General features: G+C 46.7%; 1 protein-coding gene across 1 annotated transcript; it reads right to left on the bottom strand.

The window, feature by feature from the left end:
* Nucleotides 1–242: 242 nt before the first annotated feature.
* On the bottom strand, nt 243–1350 carry LOC123065214 (enoyl-CoA delta isomerase 2, peroxisomal). Its single transcript, XM_044488588.1, has one exon. The coding sequence runs from the start codon at nt 1210–1212 to the stop codon at nt 508–510; it is 705 nt and encodes a 234-aa protein (XP_044344523.1). The 5' UTR covers nt 1213–1350; the 3' UTR covers nt 243–507.
* Between the last annotated feature and the right edge of the window lie 11360 nt (nt 1351–12710).

Genomic DNA, 12710 nt, shown 5'->3' with positions numbered 1-12710 from the left:
AAAATATGAAAATATATCTTGTGATGGATCTAATTGTAGTGATTTGTTTTTATAAATATCGATATTTTTTCTCCAAATATGATCAAACCTATAATATTTGACCTTTTTTTTCTAATAGACCCTATGTTTTGCAACAAATAACAAACTTAGTTCCCTCAAAAAATGATAAGTTACTCTAGATCCAATTCTCGGCCATGAAGTCAATTTGTCATAAAAAAACTCCAAAATTGAAAGCGCAAACATTTAATTACCTTATTATCGCACAAGACGATAACAATTGACAGTTCAACTTACAAGACCGATGATGCATAATTAAATTTGGTACATAATACACAAATTGCGATGAAATGATCATCTAGCCAACCTGAATATGAAGTGACACCCTGCAACGCAAAAGTTATTACAAGACAATATGGAATGGTCAATTTCGAATTTCAAGGAAGTAGTAGGGAGGAACAAATTAAGGACGGCTAGCGTGCTGCAAGCATAGCTACTGTAGTTCATAGTTCATTCAGGAACTAGCTGGAGAACTGAGACTGCATTCCAGGACTCCCGGTACAGCTGCTTCCTCATGTCGGCATGCACCTCGCCGTCGCTGCCGGCCCATTCCTCGACCAGCTTCTTGGCCTCGACCAGCACACCATCTGGAGTGCCGGCTTCACAGTCGGCGAAATACCATTTCCTCATCCAGTTGCCGCTGCGCCACCGTGACTTGAGCGTGGTCAGCGTGTACCACCGGTCCGTCTTCTCCCGGACCAGCGAGGCGATGTGCGGCTGCACGGCGACGCCGTCCTCCACCATGCCGAGCCTGTAGGACGCGTCGCTGAGGATGACGAGGTCGTCGTGCGCAAGCGCCAGGGCCAGCCCCAGGGACGCCGCGTCGCCCGTGGCGGCGCACACCGTCAGCATCGGCATCTCCAGGAGCTCCTTTATCACCGCGGCCATGCCGTCCGACAGGGCTTTGGCCTGCTCCGCCGGGTTCATGCTTCTCTTGAGGTCATCGTAGTCGATGCCGTCGCAGAAGGAGCCCGGGGATGAGGTGGTGATGAGGGCACGGCATGGCTCGGACGCTGCATCCTCGCGGATCTTGGCAAGCTCGCTGCAGAGCTCCTTGAGACCCTCGTCGGTTAGGTAGTGATGGCCGTCGGCTCCGGTGAGCTTCAGATGGACGATGCCGTTGGTCTTCTCCCACTCGCAGAAGGACGACGACATGGTTGGCTAGTTGTTGGAAGATAGATGCGACTTTGTGAGGGGGATGGCTGTGGTCTGCTTAGCTAGTTAAACTGGTACTAACTTGCTTGCAATTTTTTTAGGGAAACCTTTGCTTGAAAATTAGACCTTTGGGTTTTGATATCATGTAGAACTGCATGCCCCAGCCAGTTCACCCAAAAGGTCGAGCCGATGGAGAAAGATGGGCTATGCATTTATACATCAACAACAGCGGTGGTGGCCATGCGGTCTGGCTCGGCTGGGTGCGCCCTCCATGGCGGCTCAATGGGGATCGAAAGCTGATGGGTGGCCCGATAGCATGGTAGCCGGCTGCGGGCGTCGCAGGCCGGCAGACGGTTGTGGTTGCTGGCGGTGCTGGAACGACGGTGCTAGATCGCGGCTGTGTGGGTGCCACACTAGTAGAAAAAGACCCATTTGTCCCGGTTCATAAGGCCCATTTGTTCTGATTCGGGAACCGGGACTAAAGGGTTGGCACTAAAGCCCAATAACTTTAGTCTTGGTTCTTATACGAACCGGGACAGATGGGGCTTCACGTGGCCACTGCGGCTTGTCCAGGCAGGGGGGGGGGGGGCTTTTGTCCCGGTTGGTAGCACCAATCGGGATCAAAAGGCATCACGCGTCAGCAATTCAGGGGGTGGGGTTTTTGTTTTTTGTTTTTTTAAAGGGGGAGGGGGGTTGGAGGTTTTGGTGGTTTTGTAGGGTTAATGTAGGGGTTTCATATATTAATTGTGTTAGCTAGCTAATAGAGAGAAGTGTCTTCTCTTATCTACGTGCTTGGTCGATGCTACATACTATACGTATAAAGAGGACTCGACACACTAGCTAGTAAGCAAATGAAGGAAACTATTAAGTACAGAAGATCGTCATGAACATATACAAAGAGAAGTGATCGACCTCTCCTTCTCCGAGAGATTGGTCGAACAGCAAGTTTTCGTATATCTATCCAACGCTACTAGCTACATATATACAATATTAAGATCTTTTACAATCCCCTAACTTCTGAACTCAAATTCCACATGGTATTCTCCAGCTTTACTGATGACGTGGTCAAAAAAGAATCCCGCTAATTCCTTTTGAATTGCTCGTATGCAATCTTGTGGTAGGAGTTCATCAGGCATCTGCCACGCCTAATTTGAAGAAGGGGGTCAATACATATATATGAATGAAACTCAACACAAATGATGATATAATAAAATGAAATGTGAATATTATTGCTTATGCACTTCAAATTGTCTTTTAGAGTAGCCCTGATTATTTTTGCAAGTCGCGTTGTAGATAAACTCGCAAACGTAGTATCCACAGTAATTATTCCCGGGTTCCTGCCACAAGCACTTTACAAGAAATAGAGTTCAATCAAACTGACAATGAAGTATTATAAATGGTTGTAAGGACATCTGTATCCCTAAGTGTTTTGGTGATTGATGACAACGCATTTGCGGACTAATCGTGTGCCATGAATTTTCCAGACTCTTCTCTGCTAGGCACAAGACGATTGGGTGCCCCTCGAAGACTGACGAAGACGGCGTCTTTTCTACGTTTCTTTTCGGTGGATTTGAGTCGTAGGAAAGCTGTACTATTAAGAGGGGGTCCGTGTTGGAAAGGTTTGGGTGGAATCATCATGTACACGTCTCCTTTTATCCCCTCCTTCCTTGGAGCTTCCTCCGTTTTTCCTGCCTCCTTTGACTGACTGCTGATGTGGTTGCGGTAGTACTGCTCCTGGATCAACGGTAGTACCATGGACATCCACAGTAGTACCGCACGGTGGCGCGGAAGTACCGCTGGTGCTCAGGGTAGTACCGCTCCCCTGGAGCCGCACTACCGCTGCCCACCAGGCTAGTGCCGCCCCTTTGCGGTAGTAGGAGCGGATGTAATTTTTTACATCCGCAGCTGTCGCGGTAGTACCGCTTTCGCCGTGCAGTAGTACCGCGCTATGCGGTCAGGTAGTAGTACCGCCGCTCAGCAGTACTACTGTGTAGAGTTTTTGCCACTTCCGTTTTTTTTGCGAAAGTAGGCACGGAAGTTCCCCTTCTCCCTGGACGGGATTTCTGCCTTACGGTAGTACCGCATTGGGGGCGCGGTAGTACCGCACGTGCGGAAGTACCACCCCCAGCTTGCGTCTGTTTCCCTGGCTGGGGTCGCGGCAGTACCGTGGGACAGTACGATAGTACCGCACTGCCGTGCGGTAGTACCGCTTGGTTGCAAGCAGTAGTACCGCGCGGCCTTGCGGTAGTACCGCTGGCCAGGCGCGGTAGTACCGCTGGCCGTGGGCTGGTTGGTGGGTAACGGTTGGATCTTTTCCACACACTATATAAAGGGTCTCCTTCTTCCCTGTTGACTCACCTCTTCCACCATTAAAGCTTCATTATTTCTCCAAGCTCCATTTTCGCCCGATCTCATTCCCTAGCCAACAAAACTTGTTGATTTGCTCGGGAGTGGTTGAGAAGGCCCCGATCTACACTTCCACCAAGAGATATTTGATTCCCCCTGTTGGAAATATGCCCTAGAGGCAATAATAAAAGTATTATTATTATATTTCCTTGTTCATGATAATTGTCTTTTATTCATGCTATAACTGTATTATCCGGAAATCGTAATACACGTGTGAATACATAGACCACAATATGTCCCTAGTGAGCCTCTAGTTGACTAGCTCGTTGTGATCAACAGATAGTCATGGTTTCCTGGCTATGGGCATTGGATGTCGTTGATAACGGGATCACATCATTAGGAGAATGATGTGATGGACAAGACCCAATCCTAAGACTAGCACAAAAGATCGTGTAGTTCATTTGCTAGAGCTTTGCCAATGTCAAGTATCTCTTCCTTCGACCATGAGAGCGTGTAACTCCTGGATACCGTAGGAGTGCTTTGGGTGTATCAAACGTCACAACGTAACTGGGTGACTATAAAGGTGCACTACAGGTATCTCCGAAAGTATCTATTGTTTTATGCGGATCGAGATTGGGATTTGTCACTCTGTATTAACGGAGAGGTATCTCTGGGCCCACTCGGTAGGACATCATCATATGCGCAATGTGACCAAGGAGTTGATCACGTGATGATGTGTTACGGAACGAGTAAAGTGACTTGCCGGTAACGAGATTGAACAAGGTATTGGATACCGACGATCGAATCTCGGGCAAGTAACATACCGATAGACAAAGGGAATTGAATACGGGATTGATTAAGTCCTTGACATCGTGGTTCATCCGATGAGATCATCGTGGAACATGTGGGAGCCATCATGGGTATCCAGATCCCGCTGTTGGTTATTAACCGGAGAACGTCTCGGTCATGTCTACATGTCTCCCGAACGCGTAGGGTCTACACACTTAAGGTTCGATGACGCTAGGGTTATAAAGGAAGTTTGTATGTGGTTACCAAATGTTGTTCGGAGTCCCGGATGAGATCCCGGACGTCACGAGGAGTTCCGGAATGGTCCGAAGGTAAAGATTTATATATGGGAAGTCCTATTTTGGCCACCAGAAAATGTTCGGGATTTTTCGGTATTGTACCGGGAAGGTTCTAGAAGGTTCCGGAGTGGGGCCCACCTGCATGGGGGGACCCACATGGACGTGGGTAGTGGGGGCAAGGCCCCACACCCCTGGTCAAGGCGCACCAAGATCCCCCCTTAGAAGGAATAAGATCATATCCCGAAGGGATAAGATCAAGATCCCTAAAAAGGGGCGATAACAATCGGTGGGGAAGGAAATAATGAGATTTCTTTCCTCCCACCTTGGCCAACGCCCCAATGGACTTGGAGGGCAAGAAACCAGCCCCTCCATCCCTATATATAGTGGGGAGGCGCATGGGAGCTATACACGAAGTTCTGGCACAGCCCTACCTCTCTTCCTACTCCTCCTCTCCCATGGTGCTTGGCGAAGCCCTGCTGGATTGCCACGCTCCTCCACCACCACCACGCCATTGTGCTGCTGTTGGATGGAGTCTTCCTCAACCTCTCCCTCTCTCCTTGCTGGATCAAGGCGTGGGAGACGTCACCGGGATGTACGTGTGTTGAACGCGGAGGTGCCGTCCGTTCGGCACTAGGATCATCGGTGATTTGAATCACGACGAGTACGACTCCATCAACCCCGTTCACTTGAACGCTTCCGCTTAGCGATCTACAAGGGTATGTAGATGCACTCTCTTTCTACTCATTGCTGGTCTCTGTTGGGGAACGTAGCAGAAATTCAAAAAATTTCCTACGTAACACCAAGATCTATCTATGGAGAGACCAGCAACGAGTAGAAGGGAGGAGAGTTTGCATCTACATACCCTTGTAGATCGCTAAGCGGAAGCGTTCAAGTGAACGGGGTTGATGGAGTCGTACTCGTCGTGATTCAAATCACCGATGATCAAGTGCCGAACGGACGGCACCTCCGCGTTCAACACACGTACAGCCCGGTGACGTCTCCCACGCCTTGATCCAGCAAGGAGAGAGGGAGAGGTTGAGGAAGACTCCATCCAACAGCAGCACAACGGCGTGGTGGTGGTGGAGGAGCGTGGCAATCCCGCAGGGCTTCGCCAAGCACCATGGGAAAGGAGGAGGAGGGAGAGGGGCAGGGCTGCACCAACCAGAGATCAAATCGCGTGTTATGGGCAGCCCCTAGGCCTCATATATATAGGGGAAGGGGAGGGCTGCGCCCCCTTTAGGGTTTCCCACCCCAAGGGGCGGCGGCCAGCCTCCAGATGGCATCTGGTGCGGCGGCCAAGAGGAGGGGGAGGAGTCCATCCTCCCCAAGGCACCTCGGAGGTGCCTTCCCCCTCGAGGACTCTTCCCTCTAGGGTTCCCTAGGCGCATGGGCCTCTTGGGGCTGGTGCCCTTGGCCCATGTAGGCCAAGGTGCACCCCCCACAGCCCATGTGGACCCCCGGGGCAGGTGGCCCCACCCGGTGGGCCCCCGGGACCCTTCTGGTGGTCCCGGTACAATACCGATGACTCCGAAACTTGTCCCGATGGCCGAAACAGGACTTCCTATATATAAATCTTTACCTCCGGACCATTCCGGAACTCCTCGTGACGTCCGGGATCTCATCCGGGACTCCGAACAACATTCGGTAACCACATACAAGCTTCCTTTATAACCCTAGCGTCATCGAACCTTAAGTGTGTAGACCCTACGGGTTCGGGAGACATGCAGACATGACCGAGACGTTCTCCGGTCAATAACCAACAGCGGGATCTGGATACCCATGTTGGCTCCCACATGTTCCACGATGATCTCATCGGATGAACCACGATGTCAAGGACTCAATCGATCCCGTATACAATTCCCTTTGTCTATCGGTATGTTACTTGCCCGAGATTCGATCGTCGGTATCCAATACCTTGTTCAATCTCGTTACCGGCAAGTCACTTTACTCGTTCCGTAACACATCATCCCGTGATCAACTCCTTGGTCACATTGCGCATATGATGATGTCCTACCGAGTGGGCCCAGAGATACCTCTCCGTTTACACGGAGTGACAAATCCCAGTCTCGATCCGCATAAAACAATAGATACTTTCGGAGATACCTGTAGTGCACCTTTATAGTCACCCAGTTACGTTGTGACGTTTGATACACCCAAAGCACTCCTACGGTATCCAGGAGTTACACGATCTCATGGTCAAAGGAAGAGATACTTGACATTGGCAAAGCTCTAGCAAACGAACTACACGATCTTTGTGCTAGCTTAGGATTGGGTCTTGTCCATCACATCATTCTCCTAATGATGTGATCCCGTTATCAACGACATCCAATGTCCATAGCCAGGAAACCATGACTATCTGTTGATCACAACGAGCTAGTCAACTAGAGGCTCACTAGGGACATATTGTGGTCTATGTATTCACACGTGTATTACGATTTCCGGATAATACAGTTATAGCATGAATAAAAGACAATTATCATGAACAAGGAAATATAATAATAATACTTTTATTATTGCCTCTAGGGCATATTTCCAACAGTCTCCCACTTGCACTAGAGTCAATAATCTAGTTCACATCGCCATGTGATTAACACTCACAGGTCACATCGCCATGTGACTAATACCCAAGAGTTTACTAGAGTCAGTAGTCTAGTTCACATCACTATGTGATTAACACTCAATGAGTTTTATGTTTGATCATGTTGCTTGTGAGAGAGGTTTTAGTCAACGGGTCTGAACCTTTCAGATCCGTGTGTGCTTTACAAATCTCTATGTCATCTCCTAGATGCAGCTACCACGCTCTATTTGGAGCTATTCCAAATAACTGTTCTACTTGGAGCTATTCTAAATTGTTGCTCCATTATACGTATCCGGTATCTCTACTCAGAGCTATCCGGATAGGTGTTAAGCTTGCATCGACGTAACCTTTACGACGAACTCTTTTACCACCTCCATAATCGAGAAAATTCCTTAGTCCACTAGTTACTAAGGATAACTTTGACCGCTGTCCTGTGAGCCATTCTTGGATCACTCTTGTACCCCTTGACTGACTCATGGCAAGGCACACTTCAGGTGCGGTACACAGCATAGCATACTGAAGAGCCTACGTCTTAAGCATAGGGGACGACCTTCGTCCTTTCTCTCTATTCTGCCGTGGTCGAGCTTTAAGTCTTAACTTCGTACCTTACAACTCAGGCAAGAACTCCTTCTTTGACTGGTCCATCTTGAACACCTTCAAGATCATGTCAAGGTATGTGCTCATTTGAAAGTATTATTAAGCATTTTGATCTATCCTTATAGATCTTGATGCTCAATGTTCAAGTAGCTTAATCCAGGCTTTCCATTGAAAAACACCTTTCAAATAACCCTATATGCTTTCTAGAAATTCTACATCATTTCTGATCAACAATATGTCAACAACATATACTCATCAGAAATTCTATAGTGCTCCCACTCACTTCTTTGGAAATACAAGTTTCTCATAAACTTTGTACAAACCCAAAATTTTTGATCATCATCAAAGCATACATTCCAACTCCGAGATGCTCACTCCAGTCCTTAGAAGGATTGCTGGAGCTTTGCATACTTATTAGCATCTTTCGGGATTGACAAAACCTTCCGGTTGTATCACATACAACCTTTCCTCATTAAAATCGTCGAGGAAACAATGTTTTGACATCCTATCTGCAAGATTTCATAAATAATGCAGTAATCGCTAATATAATTCCAACAGACTCTTAGCATCGCTACGAGTGAGAAAATCTCATCGTAGTCAACTCCTTGAACTTGTCGGAAAACATCTTAACGACAAGTCGAGCTTTCTTAATGGTGACATTTACCATCATTGTCCGTCTTCCTTTTGAAATCCATCTGTACTCATTAGCCTTACGACCATCGAGCCGTTCTGCCAAAGTCTACACTTTGTTTTCATACATGGATCCTCTCTCGGATTTTATGGCCTCAAGCCATTTATCGGAATCCGGGCCCACCATCGCTTCTCCATAGCTCGTAGGTTCATTGTTGTCTAGCAACATGACCTTCAAGACAGGATTACGTACCACTCTGAAGTAGTACGCATCCTTGTCATCCTACGAGGTTTGGGAGTGACTTGATCCGAAGTTTCATGATCAATATCATAAGCTTCCACTTCAATTGGTGTAGGTGCCACAGGAACAACTCCCTGTGCCCTGTCACACACTAGTTGAAGAGACGGTTCAATAACCTCATCAAGTCTCCACCATCCTCCCACTCAATTCTTTCGAGAGAAACTTTCCTCGAGAAAGGACCCGATTCTAGAAACAATCCATATTGCTTTCGGATCTGAATTAGGAGGTATACCCAACTGTTTTGGGTTTCCTATGAAGATGCATTTTATCCGCTTTGGGTTCGAGCTTATCAACCTGAAACTTTTTCATATAAGCGTCGCAGCCCCAAACTTTTAAGAAACGACAACTTAGGTTTCTCTAAACCATAATTCATACGGTGTCATCTCATCGGAATTACGTGGTGCCCTATTTAAAGTGAATGTGGTTGTCTCTAATGCCTAACCCATGAACGATAGTGGTAATTCGATAAGAGACATCATGGTACGCACCATATCCAATAGGGTGCAACTATGATGTTCGGACACACCATCACACTATGGTGTTCCAGGCGGTATTAATTGTGAAACAATTTCCACAATGTCTTAATTGTGTGCCAAAACTCGTAACTCAGATATTCATCTCTATGATCATATCATAGACATTTTATCCTCTTGTCACAATGATCTTCTACTTCACTCTGAAATTACTTGAACCATTCAATAATTCAGACTTGTGTTTCATCAAGTAAATATTCTCAACATCTACTCGAATCATCTGTGAAGTAAGAACATAACGATATTCACTGCATGCCTCAGCACTCATTGGACTGCACACATCAAAATGTGTTACTTCCAACAAGTTGCTATCTTGTTCCATCTTACTGAAACGAGGCTTTTCAGTCATCTTGCCCATGTGGTATGATTTGCATATCTCAAGTGATTCAAAATCAAGTGAGTTCAAACGGTCCATTTGCATGGAGTTTCTTCATGCATATACACCAATAGACATGGTTCGCATGTCTCAAACTTTTCAAAAATGAGTGAGTCCAAAGATCCATCAACATGGAGCTTCTTCATGCGTTTTATACCATTATGACTTACATGGCAGTGCCACAAGTAAGTGGTACTATCATTACTATCTTATATCTTTTGGCATGAAAATGTGTATCCCTACGATCGAGATTCGATAAACCATTCCTTTAGGTGCAAGAGCACTTATTCAGGTTTAATACTAATCTTGATGGTAGAGGGAGCGTGCGATGTTAGATCACATCAAATTTGGAAACACTTCCAACACATATCGTCAGCTCACCTTTAGCTAGTCTCCGTTTTATTCCGTAGCTTTTATTTCGAGTTACTAACACTTAGCAACCGAACCGGTATCTAATACCCTGGTGCTACTAGGAGTACTAGTAAAGTACACATTAACATAATGTATATCCAATATACTTCTATCGACCTTGCCAGCCTTCTCATCTACCAAGTATCTAGGGTAATCCTGCTCCAGTGGTTGTTCCCCTTATTACAGAAGCACTTAGTCTCGGGTTTGGGTTCAACCTCGGGTTTCTTCACTGGTGCAGCAGCTGATTTGCCGTTTCATGAAGTATCCCTTCTTTCCCTTGCCCTTCTTGAAACTAGTGGTTTCACCAACCATCAACAATTGATGCTCCTTCTTGATTTCTACTTTCGCGGTGTCAAACATCGCGAATACCTCAAGGATCATCATATCTATCCCTGATATGTTATAGTTCATCACGAAGCTCTAGCAGCTTGGTGGCAATGACTTTGGGGAAACATCACTATCTCATCTGGAAGATCAACTCCCACTCGATTCAAGTGATTGTTGCACTCAGACAATCTGAGCACAAGCTCAACGATTGAGCTTTTCTCCCTTAGTTTGCAGGCTAAGAAAATCGTCGGAGGTCTTATACCTCTTGACGTGGGCACGAGCCTGAAATCCCAATTTCAGCCCTCGAAACATCTCATATGTTCCGCGACGTTTCGAAAACGTCTTTGGTGCCTCTACTTAAACCATTTAACTGAACTATCACGTAGTTATCAAAACGTGTATGTCCGATGTTCGCAACATCCACAAACGACGTTTGGGGTTCAGCACACTGAGCGGTGCATTAAGGACATAAGCTTTCTACTGATCGCATAATCGCTACTATCAACTTTCAACTATATTTTCTCTAGGAACATATCTAAACAGTAGAACTAAAGCGCGAGCTACGACATAATTTGCAAAAGGTCTTTTGACTATGTTCAGGATAATTAAGTTCATCTTATGAACTCCCACTTAGATAGACATCCCTCTGGTCATCTAAGTGATCACATGATCCGAGTCAACTAGGCCGTGTCCGATCATCACGTGAGACGGACTAGTCATCATCGGTGAACATCTTCATGTTGATCGTATCTACTATACGACTCATGCTCGACCTTTCGGTCTCCGTGTTCCGAGGCCATGTCTGCACATGCTAGGCTCGTCAAGTTAACCCTAAGTGTTTTCGCTGTGTAAAACTGTCTTACACCCGTTGTATGTGAACGTAAGAATCCATCACACCCGATCATCACGTGGTGCTTAGAAGCGACGAACTGTAGCAACGGTGCACAGTTAGGGGAGAACACTTCTTGAAATTTTGTAAGGGATCATCTTATTTACTACCGTCGTCCTAAGCAAACAAGATGCATAAACATGATAAACATCACATGCAATCAAATAGTGACATGATATGGCCAATATCATTTTGCTCCTTTTGATCTTCATCTTCGGGGCTCCATGATCATCATCGTCACCGGCATGACACCATGATCTCCATCATCATGATCTCCATCATCGTGTCTTCATGAAGTTGTCACGCCAACGACTACTTCTACTTCTATGGCTAACGCGTTTAGCAATAAAGTAAAGTAAGTTTACATGGCGTTCTTCAATGACACGCAGGTCATACAAAAATAAAGACAACTCCTATGGCTCCTGCCGGTTGTCATACTCATCGACATGCAAGTCGTGAATCCTATTACAAGAACATGATCAATCTCATACATCACATATCATTCATCACATTCTTCTTGGCCATATCACATCACATAGCATACCCTGCAAAAACAAGTTAGACGTCCTCTAATTGTTGTTTGCATGTTTTACGTGGCTGCTATGGGTTTCTAGCAAGAACGTTTCTTACCTACGCAAAACCACAACGTGATATGCCAATTGCTATTTACCCTTCATAAGGACCCTTTTCATCGAATCCGTTCCGACTAAAGTGGGAGAGACTGGCACCCGCTAGCCACCTTATGCACCAAGTGCATGTCAATCGGTGGAACCTGTCTCACGTAAGAGTACGTGTAAGGTCGGTCCGGGCCGCTTCATCCCACAATACCGTCGAAACAAGATTGGACTAGTAACGGTAAGCATATTGAACAACATCAACGCCCACAACTACTTTGTGTTCTACTCGTGCAAAGAATCTACGCAATAGACCTAGCTCATGATGCCACTGTTGGGGAACGTAGCAGAAATTCAAAAATTTCCTACGTAACACCAAGATCTATCTATGGAGAGACCAGCAACGAGTAGAAGGAGGAGAGTGCATCTACATACCCTTGTAGATCGCTAAGCGGAAGCGTTCAAGTGAACGGGGTTGATGGAGTCGTACTCGTCGTGATTCAAATCACCGATGATCAAGTGCCGAACGGACGGCACCTCCGCGTTCAACACACGTACAGCCCGGTGACGTCTCCCACGCCTTGATCCAGCAAGGAGAGAGGGAGAGGTTGAGGAAGACTCCATCCAACAGCAGCACAACGGCGTGGTGGTGGTGGAGGAGCGTGGCAATCCCGCAGGGCTTCGCCAAGCACCATGGGAGAGGAGGAGGAGGGAGAGGGGCAGGGCTGCACCAACGAGAGATCAAATCGCGTGTTATGGGCAGCCCCTAGGCCTCATATATATAGGGGAAGGGGAGGGATGCGCCCCCTTT

This window comes from Triticum aestivum, chromosome 1A (assembly GCF_018294505.1).
Source record: "Triticum aestivum cultivar Chinese Spring chromosome 1A, IWGSC CS RefSeq v2.1, whole genome shotgun sequence".
In the NCBI taxonomy this organism is placed as follows: Eukaryota; Viridiplantae; Streptophyta; class Magnoliopsida; order Poales; family Poaceae; genus Triticum; species Triticum aestivum.
The sequence above is the reverse complement of the archived record's forward strand: the minus strand, read 5'-3'. Positions and strand labels throughout refer to the sequence as shown.